General features: G+C 51.9%; 1 protein-coding gene across 3 annotated transcripts; it reads right to left on the minus strand.

The window, feature by feature from the left end:
* Nucleotides 1-401: 401 nt before the first annotated feature.
* ARHGEF40 (Rho guanine nucleotide exchange factor 40) lies at nt 402-19,992 on the minus strand. Of its 3 annotated transcripts, none has more exons than XM_007990712.3 (24): nt 19,818-19,992; nt 17,011-17,208; nt 15,076-16,321; nt 14,757-14,924; nt 14,491-14,611; nt 13,800-13,896; nt 13,613-13,693; nt 13,367-13,483; nt 11,981-12,076; nt 11,765-11,880; nt 11,243-11,369; nt 9,479-9,601; nt 9,245-9,388; nt 8,149-8,759; nt 7,789-8,023; nt 7,349-7,435; nt 5,907-6,122; nt 5,034-5,204; nt 4,105-4,282; nt 2,853-2,957; nt 2,495-2,638; nt 1,860-2,002; nt 1,073-1,119; nt 402-935 (listed from the first exon to the last, which is right to left on the minus strand). In XM_007990712.3, exons 1-23 carry the CDS (start codon nt 19,818-19,820, stop codon nt 1,078-1,080), a joined length of 4,569 nt encoding a protein of 1,522 aa, XP_007988903.1. In that variant the 5' UTR covers nt 19,821-19,992; the 3' UTR covers nt 402-935; nt 1,073-1,077. The 3 variants fall into 3 exon arrangements, with proteins under 3 accessions (XP_007988903.1, XP_007988900.1, XP_007988902.1); XM_007990709.3 differs by having other exon boundaries at nt 1,860-1,990; nt 19,818-19,962; XM_007990711.3 differs by lacking the exon at nt 2,495-2,638 and having other exon boundaries at nt 1,860-1,990; nt 19,818-19,962.
* Between the last annotated feature and the right edge of the window lie 7,382 nt (nt 19,993-27,374).

Raw genomic sequence — 27,374 nt, forward strand, 5'->3', positions numbered from 1 at the left:
TTTCACCGCCAGGCTTCAATGCAGCAGCTCTGATGGGGTCCAAGAATTAGCATTTAACAAATAGCCAATCAGGTTCTCACACCCTGTGGCTTGAGGGTCTCATTTGGAGAACTGCTGGACTGTGCTGGATCCCAGTTTGTCTGTGACCAGTTCAGCCCCAAGGAGTAGGTGCAGTGTGGGAGAAGGAGCTTCAGAGAGTGTCTGGAGCCTCTGGGAGCCACTGTGGAGGAGACACATTCTCCTGGCTCACACACAGTCAGCTCTGGGCCTGGGAAGGGTACAGGGGACCTTCCAGTCTTGGTTTTATTTTCTGTGTTCTAGTTAAGGGCTGGTTGAGGGAAAGTGCTCAAGTTATTTATCACCTTAATCCAGAGGACTACTCTAGCTCCTTGGAGGCAAAGTGTGAGTAAATACATTTAATATAACAATAGTATTATAATAACAGTAATTACATATATAAAGTCTACAGTTCCCTGTTGCACCCTCCTATTATAGTTTGCATAGCTTCATTTCTTGTGACACCTCAGAATGGAGTCACCGGGAACTCCAGTTGACCTGGCACAGATGATTCTTCTCAGGGAAAGTCAAGGGGTGAGAAGAGAGGAGAACATGGGCTGCCAGGGAGGGCTGGCATGGGAGTGATGTCCTGGATACAGTGGCCCAGGATGGGAAAGCACTGGAAGAGGGATAACTTCCCCACCTCCAGGGTATGAAGGCAAGCAATGTGGCTGCTCTGGCTCCTGCAGGAGAAGGCACCAAGCTAGGGGGACTAGAGATACTGGTGGCAGGGCAATACTCTGGTCCTTAGACCTCCTCTGTGTCCAGGAAGCAGAGGGAAGAAATTCAGTGATCGCCCAGTGCTCCATTATGCCCCACTGCCATCCCAGCCCAAAGTGTGCTGAGAGGAGAAGCTGCAGGCAAGTTCTGGATCTTCTCTAGGAGCCAGGAGAGAAGAGGGAGATGAGTTGGAAGAGGGAAGAAGCAGACTCCCGAGTAGCTGGGGACAGGAAGGAAGGTACATGCAAGACGGAAGGAGTGTTGGATGTGGTAGAAATTGGGGATGCTGACTCACCCAGGTCACAGAGGTGTGGTGGGGTCACTCAGGGCTCGAGCATGGCTCTGGGGGGAGAGAAACTACAGTGAATTTAGGGACATATTTCTTGTCTTTCTCTCACTTTCTTTCCCTCCATCCCTCCCCACAAGCCTGTCAATTCATCTCTCTTTCCTACCCAAAGTCCTTGAATTTTGCTATTTACTTTTATTTTTTTAGAGACAGGTGCTCACTGTTGCCCAGGTTGGAGTACAGTCGCACAAATGTGGCTCGCTGAAGTCTCAACCTCCTGGGCTCAAGAGATCCTCCTGCTTCAGCCTCCTGAGTAGCTGGGACTATAGGTGCGCACCCCTCAAAAGTTCAGCTAATTAAAACTTTTTTTCCTTTTTTTGTAGAGATTGGGTCTCACTATGTTGCCCAGGCTGGTCTTGAACTCCTAGGCTCAAGTGATCCTCTCAGCTGAGCCTCTGAAAGTCTGGGATTACAGGTATGAGCCACCTCACCTGGCCTGAGTTTTGCCATTTTAACCCAAGTTCAAGCCAGGCCACTGGCATTCTCCCCTTTCCATCCACCCCAGCACTATACTCCTTATTTAAGATTCCTTTTAACCTGTGACCTTGATGCCTCTTAGCCAGGTCCCGGGGAGAGGAGAAAGATAGACAAGATAATAAATCCAGTCTGTAGCCTCAGCTAGGAGCACAGGTTCACAGTTTTCCCCCAACCCCTCTGGGGTTGAAAGATCAGAAAATCCCACCCAGAAAGCAGCCAAAGAGATCACCTCGTTCCCAGCCTCATTGTAGGAACTTACCTGCCGGGATAGCCCTAAGATCCCTCGACTGGCCAGGGTGGGAGTGCTGCTCCCAGGGTGGGGGGGTTGCAGGCTGGGGCTGTTTCTTGGTCCTGGGGACACATCTCCAGAAGAGTCAAGTGTTTCTGGGGCTGAAGGGGAAGCTAGGGTGAGAGCAGAGTATAGAATCCCTCCAGATTACCTTAAGCAACCAAGCTGCTCCATCAGGGAAGAAAAAGCTCCATAGCAACAGGAAGCTGTAAGTCACCATAGCGATCCAGTTGCAAGGGAACCCCCTACCAAGAGGCAGGAAATTGTCAGCAGCATCATTAGAGCAACCAGGGAAGAAGCGACAGGAAACTATAAGGATTGCCGTGGTGAACCAAGAGGGTACAACAGGAAGCTGAGGCAGTTTCCATAGAAACCCAAGGAGAGCTAGAGAGAGAGGTACAGAGGAAGTGCTTCTTAGCAACAGGCTGTTGTAAGCATCACCCTAGCAACCAGACGGAAGGTTCTTTTAGCAGTGGGGAAGCTGTACATAGTTGTCATGGCAACTGGGCTACTTGGCTAGAAAAAGGAATTGCTCAGCAGCAAGCAGCCTGAACATCGCCACCATGACCGAGCTTTTGGGAGCCACCCCTTGAGAGGTGCCTCACCCAGGGAAATTTGCTTGACGTCCAGATCCCAGGCCTCCTCCTCGACGCGGGCAGGCAGGGAGCAGGCTCCCGGCGAAAGGCCGGGAAGGGAGGGGCCGGCATGCTCAAAGGATGACACGGCCACGGAGGCCCGGGTGCGGGCGGCTGCAGAAAGTGGGGAGTGGGGGGTGGCGTGCTGGTGTGGGAAAGCCCTCTTGGCTCCCTGGAATGACCCTCAGTCTCACAGAGGGCCTCCCAGCCAGTCCCACTGATTTGGGAACGAGATGCCCTTCCTGACTTTCCACCACACCTCCCCTTTGTATCCTCATTGTCAAGGTCTTCACTCCTGGGGGCCACCCCCCAGCACCCTGGCCCTCACCTCTTCCAGTGAGCAGGGCACTCAGCGTCCGCTCCCCAAGGGCTTTGATGTCCAGGAAGGGTTTATTCCCAATGCCCATGGACACCATCTGCTGCACTCGGAGCTCTGGGGAATAGGGACACTTGTTACCAACTTCTTCCTGCCCTTCTCTCTAGCCCTAGCACGTCATGGTTTACTTTTTTGGTTTGTTTTTGTTTTTGTTTTGCTCCTTTCCAACCCTCATTCCTCCCTTTCATTCCTCTCGTGTCTCTTTTTACTCCTCCTGTTGACTATCACAACATGGATGGCAATGATGGTGTGACTTCCTCCTTAGATATCTGGCTCTTCTCTCCAGTATGTTGCATCCTGCCCATTCGGCATCCCAGCTGCCTGATTTCTACTCTGCATCTTGGGTATTAAGAGCCAAAAAAAAAAAAGGCAAAACAAAACAAAAAAACCTCACATTTTTACATACTTTTACAGTTTACAAGGGGCTTCCATATATTTCACCTTACTTAATCATCCCTATTACACTAAGATGAAGACATTACTATTTCATTTTTCAGATGAGCAGAATGAAGTTCAGAAAATTAAAACCAAGGTAAAACCCAGCAAAAAGTAAAAAATAAAAACAAAACTAACAAAAAACAAAACTAGTCCAGGTCACACAGCAAGTAGCAGCAGTTCTTAAATCTAAGTGAGTGGTTTCTCACTTTCTTTTTCCAGCCATTTGCTTTATTAAAAAAAATTTTTTTTTAATCCTTTAAAGACAGAGTCTTGCTCTGTCACTCAGGCTAAAGTGCAGTGGCACCATCATAGCTCATTGTAGCCTTGAACATTTGGGCTCAAGTGATCCTCCTACCTCACCCCTCAAATAGCTAGGACTATAGGTGCACACCACCATGCCCAGTTAATTTTAAACTTTTTTGTAGAAACGGGGTCTCACTATGTCCCCAGGCTGGTCTTGAACACCTGGCCTCAAGCAATCCTCCCACTTGGTCTCTCAAAATGCACTGGGATTACAGGCGTGAGTCACTGCACCTGACCCCTACTTGCTCTTGCTTCCCTGAAAGTTGCTAGCTTTCTCTTTCTTTTTGGTATATCTTAGGCTTATTTCTACCTCAGTAATTTCTCTCAAGCCAAATCTTGAATCTTTGAAGCCATTCTTTCTTCATCCTATAAACTGTTTTCCCAAGCAGTCCCCATACTCTCCAGAAAACTTCCTGTTATAACCCTGACTCCAAGCACCCTGTTCCTCAGCTCTGCCCAGTACCCTTGTTGTGGGCTGCCTGTCTCCACAGCAGCTGGGCAATAGAACTTGTCCACTTGAGTTTGATCTCTGGTGAGGTTGCCTGCAGAGTATATGCCTCTCGTGCACGCCGCCGCCGAAACCACAACTCGAAGCAGAGTCCGCTGTCCCCGATGTTTTCTGTCAGCCCCATGTCAGCAGTCTGAGGAAGAGCAGAGGGCAGTGGGTGAAGACAGAGCAAGTCCTGGCTGGGTGGCGCCACATGGCAAGCACTGGGCTTAGCCTGGCATCTGATAGATGTTCAGTAAACGTTTGCTCAACACCTATCATGTGCCAAGTGCTCTACATTTACTCTTCACAACCACCATAATTTACAGAAGGGGAAATGAGGCCAGAAACATGAAGCAACTTGCACAAAGGCTTCTCATAGCTTATTAGAGCTGGAAGTGGACCCAGGCCTTTTCCTCTATGCTACACTCATGCAGGGGGTACGAAGTCTAGAAACCCTTAGAATCCACTCCACACTGCCTGATCCAGGACCATAGGTTGCTATAAATGCTTATCTGGATATCAAGGCTGTTTCCCTAAAGCAAGGCCTGCCTCTTCTTGGATTCTTTAGTCAAAGTATAGCGTGCTTCCTCCTCATGCCCTAGGAACCAACCCTAATTCCAAAGGCATGTGTGTCCTTTGTGGGAAAGTTCCTCTTCCAGTCTGGTTTGGAATGCCTCCTAAGGCTTCTGCATGAATGATTAGGAAAACCGCATGAGGTAGACCAATGACAGAGACTTCCAACACCCCCTGACACCCTAACTTGATGGTCGATTACAAGCCAAAGCCTATTCTAGATGATGTAGATTCTCAACCTGTGTTGGGGTTGAATTTCCAGAACATCCTGAGTTCTCAAGAAGAGAATGACTTCCTGTCACCTCCAGCACTCACTCCAGGAATTGTACCTTAAAGGCCTGCTTGTAAACAAACATCTCTGACCCTCCTTCAGGGCCCTTGAGCTTGCTGAACAGGAGGAGATGCTCAAACAGAAAGACATGGCGAAGGCACTTCTTTCGGCCACAGATGACAGTGAAGGGGTCTCGATGCAACAGCTGTCCCTGCTCCTTCAGATCTATCTGGAGAAAGGAAAAGCAAAAGTGGTTGGCCCAGGGACCCTTTGTTTGTATTTTACAGGGAGCAAAAACAGATTTATAGGGCAAGGGGCCTAACGCACTGGTTCTCAGGCAGGGTCAGGAAGTCCGGGAAGCCCTCAGCCTAGAGTCCATCCACTGGTCACCATGCACAGCACACCCAGCTGAGCAGCACAGCCCTGTTTCTGAAGATGGCAAGGTGCACTGCATAGTAAGGTTTATAGCCACCTGTGGGGAAGCCTTTGCATGCTGGGGATCCAGGAAGAGAATCAGCAAAGAACTGAAAGGGAAATAGGTCTATTCCAGAGGAGGATATAGGATTCCAACATGTTTTGGAACCTCAGGGCTGGAAAAAGACTAGGTAGACGAGATAAAGTATGTGCTGGGTGTTGAGGTGCAGGAGTAAGTATAGGGTAGGTGGGGAAAGATAGCAATTAGGAAAGGAACGGGAGAGTACAAGGCAGATGTAGGAACATGGGATGTTGGGAGGACATAGCTTCTTTATTTACAAAGGAGGAAAGTGAGGCCCAGTGAAGTTCAGTGACTCAATCAAGGCCACCCAGCTGGTTAGAAATTAAAGCCTGGGGCCCTCTGACCTGGAGCCTGGTTCTCCTGTCACCAACCTACATGGCTTCTGAGGCCAGGGCTAGGCCGTTTGAGCAGCAGTGACTGGAGCCAGGGCCTCACCTCACAGCCACGCACCGCCTCCACAGCCAGCAGGTCTCTGCCACGGGCCTCTTGTTCCCGGAGCAGCTGTACAGCAGCCCCAAGGGCCTGGCGCTCAGAACTCAGCTCAGGCCCAGCTTCCCTCAGGAGCTCCTCCAGGAGCCGCCCATACCGAGCCAACTGTTCCAGAGGCTGTTGCAGGGCTCGGGGCAGGTAAGGTCCAGCCTCCATGGAGCCCTAGGTTGAGGAGGACACAGACAGGGATGAGGGGAGGGCTGGAGCCTCTAGGGGCCAAGCTCAGGGGTTGGGGGGTAGGTGGGTGATACCCTAGGCTTTTGGGTATAGATGAAGCCCAGATGCTCCCTAAAGTAAGGCAAAACCTGTCCACCTGGAAAGAAAGCAGGTGGGGGCCTGCAGGCCAGCAATCATCGTCTATATCTTGAAGGGAAATGGAACAAGAATCAAAATAGTAATCTCCTGTACTCTCTGGCTTTGAACTTTTTTTTTTTTTTCTGAGATGGCGTCTTGCTCTGTCGCCCAGGCTGAGTGCAGTGGTGCGATCTCGGCTCACTGCAAGCTCTGCCTCCCAGGTTCACGCCATTCTCCTGCCTCAGCCTCCTGAGTAGCTGGGACTACAGGTGCCCGCCACCACGCCTGGCTAATTTTTTTTTTTTTTTTGTATTTCTAGTAGAGACAGGGTTTCCCTATGGTGGCCAGGATGGTCTTGATCTCCTGACCTCATGATCCACCTGCCTCGGCCTCCCAAAGTGCTGGGATTACAGGCGTGAGCCAACACGCCGGGCCACTGGCTTTGAACTTTTAAAGTCACTTGTGGCCGGGTGCAGTGGCTCAAGCCTGTAATCCCAGCACTTTGGGAGGCTGAGACGGGCGGATCACAAGGTCAGGAGATCGAGACCATCCTGGCTAACCCGGTGAAACCCCGTCTCTACTAAAAAATACAAAAAACTAGCTGGGCAAGGTGGCGGGCGCCTGTAATCCCAGCTACTCGGGAGGCTGAGGCAGGAGAATGGCGTGAACCCGGGAGGCGGAGCTTGCAGTGAGCTGAGATCTGGCCACTGCACTCCAGCCTGGGCGACAGAGCGAGACTCCATCTCAAAAAAAAAAAAAAAAAAGTCACTTGTATGTCTTTTGATGTGAGCTCTTCTGCTGCTCAGATCCTCCCTGTGAACTGGCTATAGTGACTATTGCCCCCATTTACCAGATGTGGAAATGGAGGCCCAGACGAATCAGGAGTCCTGCCCGGTCCCTCAGGTGGACTGGATAAGAACCTGGCCTCACCAGTCCAGTGCTTGTCCCACCCTCGGCAATTCTAGGAGATGATTGGTAGGTGATGTTCCTGGGCACATCCAGGAAAGCTTTTTTTCCCTGTGGGATTTTTGGGGTGGGTTTTTAGGTCTTCCTGGCCCCTCTACTTTTCTTCTGAAGATTGGAGAAAAAGTTACCTTGCTTGAGGGACTGAGCACAGCCAGACCATTCTCCAGTTTGTGTCGGTGCTTCACGTACTGTGCATAAAGGCTGAACTGGTCCCCCTGTGCCAGTAAAGAACAGATAAGGTGTCTCCAGTGAGGTCCCTGCAGACAAACCTCTCTCTTCCCCCTTGCCATCCTCTCTGTAGCCCAAATGAGGGATGGGTCACCAGGGAGCACTCTGCCTGCCAGGGAGGGAAGGGCTCCCTGTGGAGAGAGCACAGTCCAGACAGCCCTTGACAGCAGGGACGCAGAGGCTGAGTAGAGGCAGAGGTGCCTACAGAACAGGGCTGGGCCCCAGTGGCATGGACCATACATGGGAGGAGAGGGCCATGGGTACTGAGAAAGAGGAACAGATGGATGGAGCTGGAACAGAGAAGAGAGAGCACTTGGAAGAAGCTGAGGGGATCACTCACATGGCGAAGGAAGCAGGCCCCAATGCGTAGGGGGTGGGTGGCGCAGCCCTGAAGCTCCCGCAGAAAGTGTGTCCGGTGGAAGCTGCGAAGCCTTTCCCGGACACTCAGGGCAGCAGCCCAAGTGCCCCGAAGCTCAGGAGTCAGCTCAGGCCCAGGGGGTGGCACTGGCTCACTCAAGGTGGCCACGTAATCTTGTTCACAGGCAATCAGCTCAGACATCAGACGCTGCTGGGCACTGCAGGCACAACAGGAGTGGCGGAGGAGGTGTGGGAGGGAGCCACTACCCCCAACAATGTCACCTTCTTTTCCTACTGGGCAGTTGGGTCTGCCTCTTGGGCACCAGTTGGGCTGGGATCTCACCTGATGCTTCGCTTGCGCTCCATCCTGGGGGTGCCTACTCCCCAGGGTCCGTCTGGCCCCCCAGCCCGGCCCAGCAGCACGTGTTCCCGCGGTGAGCATGTCCTGTCTACCACCTCAGTGCTGGTGACCTCCAGGCCTCGAATCAGCACAGCCCTTGGGGGCCTGCCCTCTGCTTCTGGAGCCAGCTCAGGGCCTTCCTCCTCATAGTCCTCTCCACATGGGGCCAAGGAGCAATGGGATGGGGCTGCCCGTGGCCCAGGGCTGCTGGGGAGCAGCAAGGAGCTGAGGCTGGGTGAGGGGCTGTGGGGGCCCCACTGAGCCCCTCCACTGCTGGCACTGTCTGCCCGCCGTCGTCGGTAGCCCCGTGGGCTCGCCTCCTCTCCCAGGTGTTGCTGAATCCTCCTCTCCAGCTCTTGGCAGCGGGCCCGGCAGCGGCCCCATTCTCGCAGGGCTGCTGGGTTGCCCAGGTCCAGGGCCAGGGCCCGCATCTCCTGGAAGGTGCCGGCACTGGGCTCTGGGGCCCGCCGCAGGGCCAGTGCAGCCAGCACAGCCTCCCGACCCGGCCCAGCTCCTGCCAGTCGAGCAAAGCCCTCATCCACCCATTCATGTGCCTACAAAATCAAAGGGGTTGGGGATGGGAGAGAAAGGGTAAGGGCCTGTGTTGCTCACAAAGGATGCCCAACGACAGCCCTTGTCCTCTTGCCTGTGGCTTCCCAATGCCCATCACTCTCCCCGTTTTCTCACTGTTCCAGCATCACTGCCTAACCATGTCACTTGGAGTTGGTATGGAGATAGAAGAGCCTAAATAAAAGAATAACCAGTACTCATATGGCGTTTATGAGTGGCAGGCTCTGGGCTAACGGCTTTTATATATTGCCTCATGTAATCCCCACAGCAGCCCTGTGAGGTAGATCTATGGAGGCACAGTCAGGTTTAGTATCTTGTCCCAGGTCATTCAGCAAGCAGGTGGCAGAGCTAAGAGTCAAAACCAAGGAGATGGGGGCCTCCCTTTTAACAACTTGATTAGCCTCTCCAGGCAGAAAGGAAGTAAAGAAATGGAAATGGGGGGAACAGAAGGAAAAGGCTCTGCATGTACCTGCTGGAAGAAGCGCTGTAGCCGCAGGGCCCGATGGAGGCCACTCTCAACCTGCTCCAGCCGCTGTTCAAAGATATCCAGCACCTTCTGGGAGGTGGCATTCTCCTCCAGAGCCAGGGCCTCCCGTGCCTGGGCCAGGCGCTCCTGGAGAAGGGAGGCTGCTCTCAGACCTGGTCCTCACTCCTAGGTAGTCTCCCCCTGCCTCCTCTCACCTGCCCTCCTGCCCTTTCTCACCTGGACCTCAGCGCTGAAAGCCCGGAATCGCAGCTCTGTCTCCTGCAGGGCAGACAAGGTGTCCCCGGGCACAGCAAAGCTTGCCAGCTGCTCCTCCCCTGGGCCCGAGAGCCACTGCAACACCTGAGGCAGATGGGGTGGCAGAGTAGGGGGTCAGGGAGTGGAAAGGCAAGGAAGGGCTGAGATCCAGCATCAGCCCCACCACACCAATCTGTAGAACCTTGAGTGAACTATTGCATCTCATCTGCAATGTGGGAATGACAACAGTGAATGGTAACAGTTTCCACAAGGGTCAAGTGAAAAACCGAGTAAGAAATCTTCAGTAAGGTGCCAGATGAGTGGGAAGCTGGGCTGGCGGAAAGTACTGAGGGAGGTGGGTCAAAGTTCCAGAGCTATGCCCGAGTGTGAAGTACATCAAACTGGGGTGAACCAAAGTCAGGATGAGGGTCATATGGATGACTGACGGCTTTCACTAAGCCTTGGCAGCTGGTGGGCAAGGGTCGCAGGGACCAAGCCTGGAGAAACAACACAGAAGGGGTGTGTGTGTATGTGTGTGTGTGTTTGTGTGTGTGTGTCCAGCTTTAATTGCCTATTATGGGGCTATACAAACTCTCATGCTGGTTCTGAGATATTTGACCAAAAAGTGATGATAATATTTTCCTCTGAAGAAAGGCTGGAAGCTGGGGGTGGGACAGCCTGAGGATGAGAAGTCTGAGACTGTTCCTAATAGCCAGTGCCAACAACAACCACTTTTATAGTCCTTTGCTGAATTCATTTGATCTTTCTAACCACGTTGTGAGTTAATTGTTACTATCCCAATTCTACAGATGAGGACTTGGGAACTCAGAGAAGCTTCATGACTTGTCCAACATCTTACACATGGCAGAACTATAACTCAAGCTGAGCGCTTTAGATTCCAAATCTTGTTTTTAACCAGTTGGGGAAACAGCTAATAAGCAGGTAAGCAAACAGGAGATGCAACCCATCTCTAGGATATTGGCTTAGAGGAAGCCAATACGAAGAAATCCTAGGAAACAGAAAGTCTCGGCTCCCGCTTTAGCACTCGCCCTGAGATGACCTTTCCCCTGATGCCCACCTGCAGGTCCATAAAGTGTCCACTCACCATGCTCGGGGCTAAGGAGGAACAATCAGATTTCAAAGCTCCCTCTACCTTACATGGTAGGGTGGAGAGCAAATCCCTATGGGGCTTTTAACCCCAGGAGAGAAGAATCAAGGTTCAGAGAAGCCAGCCTTATTCCTGAATCTTCCCCACAAAGAAGCCTGTAGTTCCTCTTAGGTGCTTTCAATGCTCTCTCCTTCCAAGGTGGAGGGAGGTGGTACCTTTCCGACCTCAGGTCTGAGGGATGATATCACATAAGGAGTTAAGGGTGCATGTGTGGCAGTGTAACTAATGAGCTGGTATCAATAGACTTTTATTATTTTTCAGCTAAGAAGGTAGGCACTCCAGAGTTGATCAGCTCTTTTCAGAAGCCCCTAGGGCAGCTGAGCATCTCTCACAATCTCTCAGCATCTTCGATCAAGCATTAACAGTCGGGAAGGGGAGACCTGGCTTTTCTTTACTGGTGCTACGACGCTCCCACCCTCTTGTTGAATCTCACACTGACCAACAAAGGTGAGGAGAGAGGAAGGGGTGTTCAGCCAAGCCAGGCTAGAAGAACACCATCAACTATAAGTACCAACGGGAAAGGTGCTGGAGGCCATACTCCCAGGCCGAGTAAGAGGGACATAGGAGTCCTGGCTCACCTGCTGGAGTCGCCGCAGGCACTGCCGCTGCTCTTGATGCTGCACGTGCAGGTTGGAGAGGCGCACGAGCTGGTGAATGGCCTCGTCCACTTCCTGATACAATGTAGCTGGGCCTTGGCCCTCTAGTCTGGGGAAGGAGCAGGAAAGAATGAATCATTTCCTTTGTTGAGCCCCTCAATTCTGTCCTCCCGTCCCTCCGAGGGATGCAAACATGAGAAGTTGCATAGCAGCGTGGATCAAAAGCATGGGCTGAACCCTGACTGCTTTGGTTTGAATCCTGACTCTTTACTGATCGATGTTGGCCAAGACAGTTGACATTTCTGATCCTCCAAATCCTCATTTGTAATAGTAAATGGCACACAAGGATGTTGTGAGGGTTATGAGATAGTAAGTGTAAAAGCATGCTATCTTGCCCAGATATGTGCACAGTAAGAATGGTCTGGCAGCTAAGGTTTGTTGGCAGCCTTCGGCTGTGTCTCCACCTCCCACTTCCACCTGCCCCCGCACACCCATCCCTCGTACTTGCTGCTGTGAGTGGAGCGCAGCCTCATCAGGATGGCCCCCCCATCCCTCTGCAGTGCCGTCAGCCGGGGATCTGCCAGCACCTTCTGCAGGGGCTTGGGCATTCCCACTGCCTCCTGGGGATAGGGAGCAGTTGCCAGTTGGGGTTCCACCAGAGAGTCTCCACCCCAGCCCCATCCCAATCCCATCCCCCCACTGTCCCATCTCATTTCATACCTCTTCCTCTGGCTCTGCTGCTCCCTCCAGCTCCTCAATGGCCTGCCGTACCGAGCCCAGCACACCTTGGCACAGGCGGCATAGCCTTACCACTTCCTGAAACCCACACGCAGGGATGGAGTTGAGGATTAGAGTTTAAGAAGGAACTTAAGCCCTAGGGTTAGGGTGAGGTAGCCCCAGAGACTTTTATGGAGGCAATGCTGAATTCAGTTCCTGACTTTGTTGCTACCTAATTGTATGATGTTGGGCAGGTCCAGAAACCTTCCTGAACTTCAGTTCCTCAACTGTAAAGTCAGGATAAGAAAGGCTTCTGTGATTTTTAAGGAGATGATGCCAGTTTAGCAACTAGCATGGGCCTGGCACATTGTACAGCTTGGTAACTGTGACCTTCCTTTCTCTCTGTCTTCAGTGGGGCTTCACCCTGTCAAACCCCCTCTCTCTGCCTATTCATGTCAATTTCCCCTTTGACACTAAAGGCGAAACTTAGAGACCATCTACAGACCCCTCTTTCATACTCAGCTCAGATCATGTTTATTTCTCTCTTCTTGAATACTCACAACACTTATATTCATAGAATTACATGAGATAAGTGCTGGAAGGACCTTTAGCAATTATACTGTGATTGTTACACTTCGCTGACGAGGATCCGGAGGCCTGGATGTTGGTGCAAGGAGTGGGTACAGAAAGGGCACTATTTCTGCAAGTGAGGTAAAGTAATTTGGAACAAGAATCAGCCTTTTGACTCAGTGCTTTCCAGAAACCCAATGACACTATCTTGCACTCTTCTCTACTTGTTTCATTATTTAACTCCCACCAAAAATCATGTACTACTTAATGTCATATTAATAATTTATTTGGCTGGGCACGGTAGCTCATGCCTGTAATCTTAGCACTTTGAGAGGCTGAGACGGGTGGATCACTGGAGTCCAGGAGTTTGAGACCAGCCTGGGCAACATGGCAAAACCCCATCTCTACAAAAAAACAAAAAACAAAAAACAAAAATTAGCTGGGTGTGGCGGCACATGCCTGTAGCCACAGCTACTCAAGAGGTTGATGTGGGAGGATCGCTTGAGTCCGGAGGGTGGAGGATACAGTAAGCTGTGATCGAACCACTGCACTCCAGCCTGGGTGACAGAGCGAGACTGTCTAAAAATAGTAATTGTAATAATAATTTAACATACTCCTCCCATCTCCCCAGTAGACCATGGCGCAGTGCACATGTTTTCCTCATGATTTGGGAGCCATAAATACTTGTTGAATTGAATGGAATGGAAACCACTTTTTTGCAACCCCATGGTATGTCCTGGACCTGGCATCTCTCCTAGAATGTCTTCAGCAGGGTCATTCCTGGCTCCCAGCATGCTAGGTGTTAGAGGGGAAGCTTACCTGGTGTATCTCTACCCAGTGACTGGGAGAGGGGTCCCTGTGACCTCCTAACTCCCACTGCAGCTCCTCTGGCTTGGTCACTCTTTTCAGATCATTCTCTGACAGCACCTCAGCACCCTGTAGAGGGTAAGGCACGGGTTTCTTCCTGGGCACCCAAGGACTCAGAAACCAGCCTGGGGCTCCAGCCAGCTTCTTCTCCTTTCTCCACTACTGATGGGAAACTAGGTAGGAATGAAGGGCTCAAACCTGAAATCCACAGAGTTCACTTGGAAGGTCATCATGAGTGAGAATCAGCAGCCGCTGAACGAGGGGAGGATCTCCTGAGTCCTAAGGACAGAGAAGAATAACCCTAAACTGGGCAATTGGGTGTCCTGGACTGGCCACTAGTGAAGAGTGAGGATCCAGGGGAACTGCCTGTTCAAGGGGTGGTTACCTGAAGTTGGCTCAAGACAGTAATGAGTGCTGGAGGCAGTGAAGGTGCCTGGCGAAGGTCCAGCAGGACGGAGAGCCCCAGTGTCTGTAGATCAGGCCTGTGGGAGCAGGAAGAGTCAAGAAGGCTGCTGTGTGTGTGTCTTGGGGGATAGCAGATAAAGCAAGGCAGACATACAGGGTCTGTATTTAGTTAATAGTCCTCAGGAGATATTAGTTGTTGGTACATTTGGGAAGAAATGGGCAAAGGGCCAAATTCTGGGATGGGTGTACAGGAGGAAGTGGCCTAGCAGTTGGGAGTCTATATTCATATGGCTACTAGGCCAAGGAATTAAGGTCTGGAAAGTTCAGAATTCTGTTCTGGAATGGCATGCATTCAATGTCAGCCTGTAGTATGGTGCCTAATAGGTACTCAGTGCTCAATAGATATTTGTTGAATAAGTGAACCAATGTCCTGATGATCTTGGTAGTGTTGGAAGACAGTGAAAGTCAACAGTGTTGCTTTTGAGGATCAATGAAGATATGAAGCTGGAGGTCAGGGTCAGTAAGGCCAAAGGTCAATGACTTGAAATCTGAAGGTTGAAGAAGGAGGTGTCCTTAGAGATCAGAAGGTCAGTGTCCTGAGAAGAAGGAGGTGAGGGTCCTCATGAACCAGGAGGTTAGTGTCCAGGGTGCCAGGACTGGGCCTCGGTTACCTGAGCAGTGAGTGGAGGTAATGAAGAGTTGTGTTCAGCATGTCTCGGGAGGGTGGGGGCTCCTCAGGAGGGCACGGTGGGGTAATGGTCAGCAGAGCTCGCCCACTCTGGTCCACCCCTCCTGAAGACACAAAACGGCCAGGCTGTCCTGGCTGGGAGCAGTCCAAGCCTACCTCCCTTCCACCCTGCCTCCCCCAGTCCCCAAGCCCACCCAATTGCTTCTCTTTCCCAATTCTTTTTCCCTTCATCCACTGATGCCCACTGACCTGTCAGGATGAGGAATCCAGATGCCATCAAGTCCCAAGCCACATCAGGGTCATCAGAGATGGAGACTGGAACGGCCTCTTCTGGAATGCTGTCCGCTTTTCCTTCCTGCACAGTCTCCAGCAGAGGTGTTGGAGTGTCAGACAGGAGGCCTTCTGGGCCTGCGTGTCCTGCACAGACACAGACAGAAAAATGGGACTGAAGTTAAGATGGTTCTGGTTGTTCTGCTCCCAGCGTAACCCTGCTCCTCATCCTGCCCCCTCCCATAGGCCCGACCTGCTTTGGCCCTCGCCCCATGAACCTCACTCAGTGTCATCTCACCTGCCATACACACCAGGCCTGGCCCCTCCTGCTCTCTCTCTCTGGAACCCTCTTCTGTAGGCCCACAGGCTTCAGAGGGCTGAGGCTCTTTCTCGCCTGCTGTTTTGAACTCTTTGGTCTCAGAGTCTGGCTTTCCTGAGCCTTCATATTCCTCCTTAACCAGGCTGCATTCTGGAAGCTTGTGCTCACTTGGTGAGGGCAGATTGCCAAGGGCTTCTTGGTGACTGGCCTCTTCCTTATCCCCAGGGCTCAGTGGGGCACTGTCCCCTCCTCGGCTAAGAGCCCCTCTGCCTGCAGCTCGCTTCTTTCTTCTGTTTCCTTTGCCTGTTCTCCGAGGGGTACCAGGTGGTCCTTCAGCTCCCTGGCCTCCTCCTCCTCCTCTAAGCTCCCCTGGCCTCAGGGGGCAAGATTCAGAGGCTTCTCCCACGGCCTCTGCTGGGGGCTCAGATACCTCTAAGACTACTGCCTCTGGGACAGCCTCAGCTCCTGGGGGAGACTCAGGGGAGGCTCCAGTGCTGCTCCCCTCGCCGGGTGGGCGTGCTCCATCCTGGTCCCGAGGTCCCAGGCCCTTCTGATGCACCCACGCCCGGTGTCTCCGGTGGCGGCCCTTCCCTCCAGCACCCTTGCGAGTGGGTACTGTCCGTACTCTGGAGGGGCCCGGGGAGCCTTCAGCATCTGCTGGGCTCCCCCTCACAGGCAGCGTCACCTCCAACAGCTCCACGTACTCGCCCTCAGGTCCTTCCACAGGGGCATTGTGCCCATCCCCAGGACTCCGGGTACCCAGCGCCTCCTCAGGAAGTGGAGGGCTGGGAAGCCCTGGAGGTCCAGAGGGCAGTTCTGGGGGCAGCGTACTTGGCTGATGTCCGACCATGAGGCCCTCTTTGTGCACAAATCGTGGGCAGATGAGCTCAGCCCAGGGCAGCCGCTGAATCCCTGAGGGCGCAGACAGTAGGCAGGTACTGAGGCGACCTGTTGGCCGGTCCTTGTTGATGCCTTGTAGCCACTCAGGTGTGAATAGGTAGGCACAGGCCTCATTGGGCACAGGAATCTCCTGCACCCGCCCACCCCCAGGGGCCAGACACTTGAGTGCTAGTCGTGGTGCTTGGGCAGCTGAGGGCACCACTTGCAGATAGAAGTCTCCTGGGCGCAGCAGTTGCCAGGGTAGGGCTGCTAGCTGCACCACCACCTGTTCATGCAGGCAGAGCGGCCACCCCTCATGGAAGAAGAGGAATCCACTGTATTGGGCCTGGGGAGAGAGATGGGAGGCTGCACTCAGGCCTCTGCTGAAGAAGCCAGCAGAAGAGGGCAGTTAGAATGGGCCCACCCTAGGCAGGACCAGCCCTATGCCTGGAAGATTACACTCTCAGGAGAGCAGGAGGGGAGATTTGGGGTATTCAGGTGGCAGAGAGGAAGGGATTGGGACTGATCGGTCTCCTAGTGGTAGGAAGCTTCTCTAGGAAGCTAGTTCTGTGTGTGGGAGGGTAAGAACTGAATCGTTACCAAGACATGGTCAGCAGATGCCATTGTCTTGGAGAAGTTAAAGACTCTTAGAAGTCTTTATATCTGTAGAAATGAAAGATCTCTGTTGACTCATGTACGGGGGAGTTAGTATCTTGAGAAATTCATATGAGGGGGTGAAAATGTCTGGAATTGGGTCTGGAGAGTTAGGGTCTTTGGGGTCAGTGTTTCTCAGGGGTCAAGATGAATTTGGGGAAGATGAATGTGTGCGTATGTGTGTTAGTGTCTGAATGGTCAGTGCCTGTGAAGGTCAAAGTTTGTGGGAGGTCAGAGAATGAGGCTTAAGTGACTCTGGAGAGATCAGTATTAGAGGAGGCTGCATCTCCAGGTTAGTGGGGGAATTAGTCAGCCTGGCTAGTCTGTAGAGTGTGGCAGTGGATCTTGGGGAAGACAGAATAGTGATGCACGGCCACTCACACAGGCTTCCTGCTGGACCTTGGCAAGCAGGTGCTTGGCTGGTACCAGGAAGTCCAGCGTGTACCTCAGTGCGTCCTCCCGATAAGTCCTCTCCACCACCTGGAACACCTGGCCCAACAGGGTAGGGGCTGTTGCCTCAAAGGGTGGATACAGGGCGGCGAGAGTGCTCTGCACACAGTCCTCCACTGGCTCAGGCTCCTGTAGAAATAGGACCAGGCTACAGATCCCTAGAGATCACCCAATCGCGGCTCCTTGGGAGCTGCACTGGTCTGGGGGTGGCTGTGTTCTCCAAGGCCCCCATTGTACAATGTGTGCAAAAAGTGGGCACTCATGAAATGCTGGCTGATGAGCCTAGAATGGGAGTGGGGCTGGGCCAGAGTGTACAAGCGTGGCAGGGCACTCAACACTCAAGTTCTGGGACCTTGGCTTTGGAGATCCAGAGAGAATTTGTTGTGAATGCCCCCAATCAGGGCTGTTCCAGGTGCTCTTGAGTTGGGGTGACTGCATAGACCTTTCCTAGGAGAGAAAAGACAGGCTTTTGGGCTATCAGGGGACTGAGTTTATGACTGAGAACTTGAGGGGGTGAGCCATCCTGCAAATCCCTTCTCACAAGACACACCATCCAGAGCTCCCCATCTTAAGTGGAGGTGCCTCACGCACAATTATGTCCTAGAGATGATCATTTGGTGAAAGAGAGATGGTCATTTGGTGAAAAGAGGAGGATGGAAAGACTGTCTGTGACTGTCTTGGGTCTTTCTAGCATCCCTCTTCCCTCTCCCACAGTGGCTCTGAAGCAATCACCCAATCCTAGAGCATGTGGGATTGGGTTACAAAGAACCGGGTGGGGGCAGTTGAAAGAGAAAAAAGTCACAAAAGGAACTTGTGGGAAGGGAGGAGGAGGCCTTGATGGTATGCATTAGAGCTGGTCTTTTCTGATTCCAGTGGGTCCTCTCTCTGCCAACCTCCACTAGGAGTCTCAAAAAGACTCAGCCCTGCTTCATCCAGACTCCCCTCCCTAAGTGAGTCAATGAGACATCTTCCTCCATCCCGTAACCTAAACAACCACCCCTTGGGCTATTCCTTTGCAAACTTCTCTTTCAAGACAGTCTTTGAAGTTCCTTTTACTGGAATTTTTTTTTTTCTTTTTTTTTGCAGTAAATGGGGAAGGGGAGACTCGACGCGGCCTTTACCTTGGTCTCTACCTGCCCTACCCCCAAGTCTTGCCTTTGCCATAAAACAAAATAGCTTATTTTTCTCTGTGCTCCTCCATCCAGTTTGTCTGGACCGTCTGGGAAGTTAGGGCAACCACTCCAGAGACCGGGACATTCAGCGCGTCAGCGTGCAGACCCGGCCCCAAGGTGTGTGGGCGAGCAGACAGACCCCCAGTGTTCCGGGACCAGGCGGACGCAGTGCGCGTGGGTGGGGGGAAGGTGGAGATGGGCGGGGGTGACGCAGAGTGGGGCCGTCTGCTCCAAGGCCGGGAGTGCGGAGCTAGGGCTTGAGCAGCGAGGCAGCTGCAACCCATTAGGGGCGGTGAGCTCATGGCTGAGCGAGAGTCTCAGCCACAGGAAACAGCAGCGGCAGGAGGGGAGGAGGGGTCTGGGGAGGGAGGCGGCGGGCGGGAGCACGGAGACCCAGCCTCCTGCCGGCGGGGACCAGAGAGGAGACCAGAGAGACTGAGTCAGCTCTCCCTGGCCCAGTTCCTCTTTCTTTTTCCTCCAGCCTCCCTGCCAGAGGGTGCCCTTCCCTCCGTAGAGGGGCGGCCCCAGTAGTGCCCCTGCCCCTCCTCCACTCCCTGCGGTGAGCTCCCCCTGGCAAGGCCTCTCCCCCTCCTTCACTCTGCAGGGAGAGCCCCCTTGGCCATGCCCCCGCCCTCTTTGCAGTGGGCGCTCTCTCTGGCAGTGCCCACTCTTCCAGCGATGCTTCAGAGTACTCTGCAGTGAAAGTTCCCAGGGCAGTGTTCACTCCTGTTGGTGTGGGCTTCTCCTTAGCGGTACCCTCCAGCTTCCAGCGCCCCAAGTTGCTTCTGCCAGGGTTCCCTACTCCCTGCAGGGCGCTCCGGCTCATGTTCCCCACTCTCTGCAGCAGGAGTGCCCTGAGGCAGCCCTTCAGTTCCCTGCAGCAAGAGCTCTGGGGCACTTCCCTCCCCCACAAACCCCGGTCGGCTCTGGCAGTGTCACGCCCCCTGGTTCTGTGAGCTCCCCCCAAGCACCCCCAACTACCCTGAGGCAGCCCTTTTTCTCTGCGGGAATTTCCCTCTTTGGCCATGCCCCTGGCCCCGTCCCAGCCACAGCTGTGGCCGGTCCCCCAGGGCCGGATGGGTGGGCCTGCCTCACCGGGTTGGGGACAGGGATGGAAAATGGTGGTTCCATGCAGGTCAGTTCTCATGACCCGAGGGGCCGGGCCTCTTCCAGGGACGCTGCAGGACCAACCCGCAGGGGTCTCCCGCGGGTAAGGAGCTGGGACCAGGAGGGGGAGGGAAGCTCCAGGAAAGAAAGGCACAGGTCAGGACAGAGGAGGGCGGGGAGCGGGGAGGTGTGTGGATTAGGGGAGAGACCCAAGGGAGGATGGGGAAGGAGGCGGAGGAGAGGAGGAAGAAAGGGTGAGGGCAATACTCGGTGGGGACAGAGCTAAACAGTCGGGCAGACGGACAGACAAATCGAAGAAGGGGGGAAGGGAGGGAGGAGAGTCCCAGGAGCGCTGAACCGTCCGAGGCAGGATCGGGAGGCACCAGGCTAGGGACTGGGGGCCCGGAGCGGGCTGCGCGAAGGCCGAGGGGACCCAGGGGGCTGCGACGCTGGACTCACCATGGCTCGGCGCCGGGCCGCGTCCGACGCTTGGTCGGGCGGGCGGGGCCGGGCGCGCCACCGCCTCCCTCCCGCCGCTCGTGTCTCGCCGGGTCTGGCTAAGGGACAGCTCCGGCCGCGGTGGCGGCTCGGCCCGCTCCGGCTTCCAGGCCGCGGGGCCCCGCCAGGGAGGGCCGAGACGGCCGCCCCTCCCCGCCCCGCCCTTCAGCGCCCGCCCCCGCCTCCGCGCTGGACCCCTTGCCGGGACTCTGTCTCCCGCGTCGAGACTCTCTGCCGCTCCCCGGGCGTCCCCAGCCTATCCGTCCCGTTCACCGGCAACCTTCTTTCTTCTCCGCCCCGCCCTCCAGCGGGTAACCCCGACCCTGACCCTCGGAGGCCCGCCCAGCCGAGGATGCCCCTCTTTTCCCGCCACCGCCTCGCTCCCCGCGGGATCAGTTTAGCCTCGGCAAGGGATGCTCCAAAGGCTGGGGCGTGCGTGAATTCCCTTGTGCCGCCCCTTCCCAGAACTGGGGTCTTCCTGCGGCTGGAAAGCCTCCCCGCTCTAACTCGCCCGGGACCCTCTTCTCTCATCGGTTTCTAGACTTTGGCAGGACCCGGGGCTCAAATGAGACCTTCAGGCCCCTGCCTGCCTAGCAGAGAGCGGAAGGCCGGGAATCAGGGGATTCCCCAATGCCCCTGGGGCTTGCCCGCCCTCCTCCTTTCCCTCCATCTCCTCGGGCCTGGAGCCTCTGGGCTGACAATGGGCTCCTCTGTGTTGCCCGGGGAAGGCGGGAGTGTGCGGGAGTCAGGGAGCAGCGAAGGCTTGGGATAGGGGGCGGACATCGTGGCCGAGGGGGCAGGGCTCCCGGATCGGGATGCTCATGGAGGGCGTGCATTTCGCCGGACATTTTCTGAGTTCTCTCCTCCGTGGCCCTTCCCTTCCGCATCCCTATCTGTCTATTCGGCTAGAAGAGGGAAGGCACCAGGCCTCCAGTTCGAGAATTCGGTACTGGATGCCAGCCCCTTCCTTCTGTTGGGGTGATTATAGCGTCCCGCAGGGCCGCTAGGGCTCGTGGCCGTGGAGATGGTATTTGGCGCAGGGGACAAAGTGGGGTGGGCTAGTTACGAAAGTTCCAGCCTCACTTGCTCATCAAACCCCGAGCGTCCCCCGACCGTGTCTGAATGGGAAAGGAAGGCCGGATGGAGGTCTCCCAGGAGCCCGGGGAGAGGCACGGGCACGGCGGGGAGATGCCCTGCCTGGCCTCTGAGCAGGCACTGGGAAGCCCCGCAGCTCCGTGAGCCCTTCTAAAGGGTGGACGGAAAGGAGAGGAGAGGAGATCAGAAAGCCCAAGAGTCCCCGGAGGGGCGTGAACGCGTGTGCCCCTGCAGCTGGAGGGCGATGATGAGAAAACGTCCGGCCTCGCCTGCAGTTCCTCGGAGGCCGGAGCCTCTGGGCAGTTGTTGGAACAGCGGGAGGGGAGGCGGGGGAGCCGCCAAGGTGACTTGCTCTTCTCTCACCTCCTCTGGACGCTAACCTCCACCTTTTTCTCCGCTCCGCTGAGCCTGGAAAAGGACAGAGCAAATGTTCATCCTTAGAGGCAAGAAGAGGCCTCTGCTCCAAAGCGTCAAAAAAGAACCTATGGCAACAAGCCCCAGTAACCATCTTCCCCCAACAGGTAGAGCTGTGGAGTTGGAGCTCTTTCTAACACTGGGTTATGGGACCCTCGAGTCACCGACACTCTCCAGAGCTAGGAGAGTGAGATTTTGCTACCCCCTGGTGTCCATTCCGTAAATACTGCCCAGTGGCCTGTTACAGGGGCCAGTGTTTAAAAAACCTTCTTCACTTGTCTCAAACCCAGCTCATTCATTCTCGGTGTTGAGAGTGTCTGAACCTTTCCTCACCAGGCCTTCCATTCCTCATATTGTTTAGGGAACCCTTGGTAGGGTCGAAGGTTGTCCATTGGACTCCAAGGCTCACTACTCTTAGGTAGTGGAATATAAATTAATCTGGCTATGGGGGTCTACAAACTCCTGGGAAAAGGGAGTGGATCATTTTTTTTTTTTTCATGGAGAAAAAGGGGAGCCACTGAAAGTTTTTGAGCTGGTGGGGTAAGGAAGTTTGGATACAGAATCAGGGATGCAGTTACCCCTTCTTTCCAGGAGTTTTCAAATCTGTGCTAAATTACAATGGTTTATTTTAAGTAAGTGACATGTGGTCACAGCAGTTAAATACCACTTTCTTCCAAGAATGCAGGCTCTTACCTAAAAGTGTGTGTCTGTACGCCTGTGTGTACACAACAGAGTATGTGTTGATACATATATTTTTAGTGGGGGAATATGAATGGGGTAGTTATAATGGAGAAATTAGAGGCTGGGAATAGACCAGACTTAGAAGCCTTCTCATTCACAAACAGTTCTTACCATACTTCACCCATTAAAGATTCTTTGGGGCTTCTCGAACTCCTGTTTTACAGATGACATTGTAACTTATTGAAGTTAATAAACTGTCTCTAAGCTACACAGTAAATGAGAAACCAGGATGTGAACCCAGGGTGTCTGATGCCAGAGCCTTCACTCTCAACTAATAAGTTATAGGGTCTCATCTAAGCTGTCAAAGTTCATAAAAAAAGAGTTTTAAACACCACATCACTGTTTCTGCCACCTAACCATCACGCTAAAAAAAAAAAAAATGTTAAATTTGTTTTCGTAGAAGCCAGCACTGAGATTCTAAAAGTGACAGATATGTCCCTGTGGGTCAGAGAAAAAAAACAACAACAACAACAAAACTACCTTTTTCTAGACTTATTTTAGAGTAATAGTTGAAATAATTCTGAAGACATTTCCAGTATGGTTCTTATGGAAAACTAGTGCTATCCTAATACAGGGGAAGGTGGAAAAACATGTGTGTCTGTACTGTTTATTGCGTGGTTTATGTGCACCAAGAGCTATGACTGCCGTCTTATAGAGGGTTGGGGTTTTAGGCTGCTCACTATTTCTCCCTTGGAGGGTAGCAGTGACTAGGGCTCTGCCTCGGCCCCATGCCTCAAGTTAGGGGGAATTAATGAAGGACCACAAAGGGAATTTTAGGGATGGGCTTGAGAGCACATGTTCTTGTTAGCGCTGCCTTCCAAGGAGTCTGGGGATCAATATCCTAGTTATTTTAGGGTAAAAAAATTTGTGTGATATGTAAATATATATCGGTTCTATTTATGGTTTAGTTTTTCATTGGTTTTGGTTTTATTTGATTGGGTAATATTTTTTCAAAAATTTACAACTTGTCTTCTCTGAACTAAGTGTCATCAAGGTCCATACCACCACCATCTTGCCAGTGCTAGCACATTAGTTTCCCCACTTGTCTGCCTGTTCCACTTTTACCTTCTGATAAGCCATTCTCTGCACCATAGCCAGAGTAATCTTAGAAATTCAAATAAATCAGGCCGGGTGTGGTGGCTCATGCCTGTAATCCCAGCACTTTGGGAGGCCAAGGCAGGTGGATCGAGAGGTCAAGAGATCAAGACCATCCTAGCCAACATGGTGAAACCCCAACATGGTGAAACCCTGTCTCCACTAAAAACATAAAAATTAGCTGGGCGTGGTGGCACGCGCCTGTAATCCCAGCTACTTCGGAGGCTGAGGCAGGAGAATCGCTTGAACCCGGGAGGTGGAGGTTGCAGTGAGCTGAGACTGTACCACTGCATTCCAGCCTGGCGACAGAGGGAGATTCTGTCTCCAAAAAAAAAAAAAAAAAAAAAAAAAAAATCCAAGTAGATCTCATCAACCCCGTCTAATGGCTTTCCATTTGCGTCATGATTCCTTTTCTACCTATCTCTCCTTTTCTTTTCTGCTTTATCTTTTGCCATAGCCCTGTGGTGACATTATGCTAAGCCACTGGTGAACCTGCAGCCACAGTGGCCTTTCAGTTTTTCAGGGTTTTTGTTGTTGCTGCTGCTGCTGTTGTTATTGAGACAAAGTCTTGCTCTGTCGCCCAGGCTGGAGTGCAGCGTCACAATCTAGACTCACTGTAACCTCTACCTCCCAGGTACAGGTGGTTCCGGTGCCTCAGCTTCCTGACTAGCTGGGCTTACAAGCGCGCGCCACCACACCCAGCTAATTTTTGTATTTTTAGTAAAGACGGGGTTTCAACATGTTGGCCAGGGTGGTCTCAAACTCCTGACTTCAGGTGATTCGCCCACCTTGGCCTCCCTAAGTGTTGGGATTACAGGCATGAGCCACTGCATTTGGCCCCTTCTTTCAGTTCTTTAAACATGCCTTACTTATTCCTAAAGATGTTTAATTTGGCACCTTTTTGCTCTTCTTTCCTTCTGTCTGGAGCTTTCTTTTCATTCGTGATTCCAGCGGCTGGCTGTCATCCTTCAGGTCTTACTTAAGTGTTATAGTCTCAAAGGTCTTCTTCCCTGGCCACCTGGTCTAAAGTGGTCTCTCACCCATCGTCTTTCTGAATAACGTTATTCTGTTTTATTTTCTTCACAGCATTTATCTCTATTGATTATGTATTTATTTTCTATCATAATAGACTCACCTTTCTACCACATATAATTTAAAAATAAACTTTATGAAATGAAGAACCTTGTCTATTTTGTCATTGCTTTTTCAGCTAGTGTCTGACCAGTTCCCAAAAGAGATCATAAATCCAAGTGAAGGCTGAAAGGAGGGCAGAAAGCTCCACAGAACAGGAATGGTGTTGGGGACAAGAGAGAGGTGGGAATGGCAAGGCAGAGGCTTGGGGTCAGCTGCTTTCCTGTCTTCCTGGAATCGGTCCTCATGAGGTTTTTTTGTTTGTTTGTCTGTTGGAGGATATTTGCAAGTAGAAAGCATGCAGGGCAGAATTTTTTTGATGTTGTTTTTTGTTTGTTTTTGAGACGGAGTTTTGCTTATCACCCAGGCTGGAGTGCAGTGGTGCAATCTCAGCTCACTGCAACCTCTGCCTCCTGGGTTCAAACGATTCTCCTGCCTCGGCCTCCCAAGTAGCTGAGATTACAGGCACCCACCACCAGGCCTGGCTAATTTTTGTATTTTTAGTAGAAATGGGATTTTAGCATGTTGCTCAGGCTGGTCTCGAACTCCTGATCTCTGCCTCCCAAAGTGCTGGGATTACAGATTACAGGCGTGAGCCACCATGCCTGGCCGTGGGATAGAATTTAAGACAGATGTGGACCATCATCTGGCTCAGATGTAGGTTCATTGTAGTAGAACAGTGTGGAGGAAGCATGGTTTGGAGGGGGACTTCTAGAAAGGTTCCAAAGTTGCTTACCGACTTCGTTGATATACAAACCCAGAAACTCTTTCATGTAGTTGCAACCCATTTGAAAATAACAGTTTTGTGTTCTGCTTTCTTCATGTAGCATTGTCCATATATATTTCCATGCATCAGTATAATTTTTGCCTACATTGTCTTTAGTTAAAGCATCAAGTAGGCTGGGTGTGGTGGCTCATGCCTGTAATCCCGGCACTTTGGGAGGCTGAGGTGGGCGGATCACCTGAGGTCAGGAGTTCAAGACCAGCCTGGCCAGCATGGCGAAACCCAGTCTCTACTAAGAATACAACAATTAGCCGGGTGTGGCAGAGTGCACCTGTATTCCCAGCTACTTGGGAGGCTGAGACAGGAGAATCCCTTCAACCCAGGGGGCGGAGGTTGCAGTGAGCCGAGATTGCGCCACTACACTGCAGCCTGGGCGACAGAGAGAGACTCCGTCTCAAAAAAAAAAAAAAAAAAAAAAAAAAAATCAAGTGGTTGTTCACTATTCATTTAGTCACTCTCAATTTTAGGGAATTTATATTATGTTTAACTTTTCTCCATTGTACAAAGTAAAGGTATAAAAAGATTTGTAGAAATGTACTCCCCCCACTTTGAATTATTCCCGTTTGACATATTTTACAAAATGGAATTATTGGGTCAAATGGTAGAAGCCATTTTATAACTTTTGTTATTGCCAGATGTGGCAATATGTAGAGGGCAGGGGTCATGAAACACTCTTAAAATATTTAAAAGGTTGATTGTGAAGAGGAATTGGGCTTATTCTGAATGGCTCAAAGCGGTAGGGCATCAGTGAATTGTTGCAGTTATAGAGAAGCAGATTAGGTTCTATGTAAGGGAATTTTAAATACTTAAGAGTTGCCTGAAAATGGGACAAGCTGTCTCCATAGGTAAATTCCCTCTCACTGAAAAAATTTAAGTATAATGAGAGAGCTTTTAAAGAAATTGTTTATAAACTTTCCAGACTTGTGATCTGCACATTTTCCTAGCCCCAGCCCTTTGCTCCAAAACCACATTTTGTTAAATGAACATTTACTGAGACATAACCTGTGCCTGTTATAGCCAGCAGCAGCCCAGCTCTCACTGGCAGACCCCCAGCAGAGTCAGTCTCCTGGAGCAGGCAATCTGGGAATTTCAACAGCGTGAAGTCACTCCCATCCCCCAGACTTCAGGACTGCCAAGCAGCAGGTAAAACTTTGTCTCTAGTTCCCTGACATCTCCTTTTTCTGTACTCAGTGTCTACCTCCAGGTCTCTGCCCATGTTGAACCTACTCCTAAGACCCCCCCCATTACAAAACCTATATCCTTGCCTTGCCTCCAAATAACCCCAAGCCAAATCCAACACCTAAGTGATTGATTCCAAGTAATTGTTACATTATCTTGTTTTATTCGTGCCAATAGATATTTGCACTTCAGATGAGGAGTTTGGAATCCCAAAAGATCTGTATTTGGTGGAATATAGCACTCCTAATTCCGTTAACATAACTTTACTTCTTCACCCCGAACATGGGTTTGTTTAAATACACACATATACACATATACACACACACACATACACACACACATATGTACACACCACTTGTAGGCAGGCACTCTAATTTACTGAAGTGTAAATTGCTTAAAATGCATTTTTAAGCAATTTTTGCTTAAAACTGGTTGCTTAAAATACATTTTTTTTTGTTTCCTTTTTGAGACAGGGTCTTGCTCCGTTGCCCAGCCTGGAGTACAGTGGTGCAGTCTCAGTTGACTGCAACCGCCACCTCCTGGGCTCAAGCAATCCTCCCACTTCAGCATCCCAAATAGCTGGGACTACAGGCAGGTGTGCACCCCCACACCCAGCTAATTAAAAAAATTTTTTTTTCTTTTTTTTTTTTTTTAGAGGCAAGGTCTCACTATACTGCCCAGGCTGGTCTTGAACACCTGGGCTCTATTGATCCTCCTACCTCAGCCTCCCAAAGTGTTGGAATTATAGGCATGAGCCACTGTGCCCAGCCTGTTTTGTTTACAGTTTAAAAACTACTTTACTTGTGTAAAAATAGTCTTAAAACTCTAAGTTTGGCCAAGGAGGAAAAGTCCCTATAAAGGATGGAGATCTGCCCACAGTCTTTGAGTTTTACTTTTTCTCGGAGTATATTTTGCTGAATTCCTCTGCCACCCCTACACTGGCCTCAGGAAAACCCTGCTCACGTTTCTCAGTTTTTCTAGGATATAATACTCCCGTTCCCAAGTCAGAAAAATAACCCAACTGAAGGCAGCACGGTGCAGAGGGAGGAGAATGCTGAGGAAAGACAGAGGTCCAGATT

This window comes from Chlorocebus sabaeus, chromosome 29 (genome assembly GCF_047675955.1).
Source record: "Chlorocebus sabaeus isolate Y175 chromosome 29, mChlSab1.0.hap1, whole genome shotgun sequence".
Classification (NCBI taxonomy): domain Eukaryota; kingdom Metazoa; phylum Chordata; class Mammalia; order Primates; family Cercopithecidae; genus Chlorocebus; species Chlorocebus sabaeus.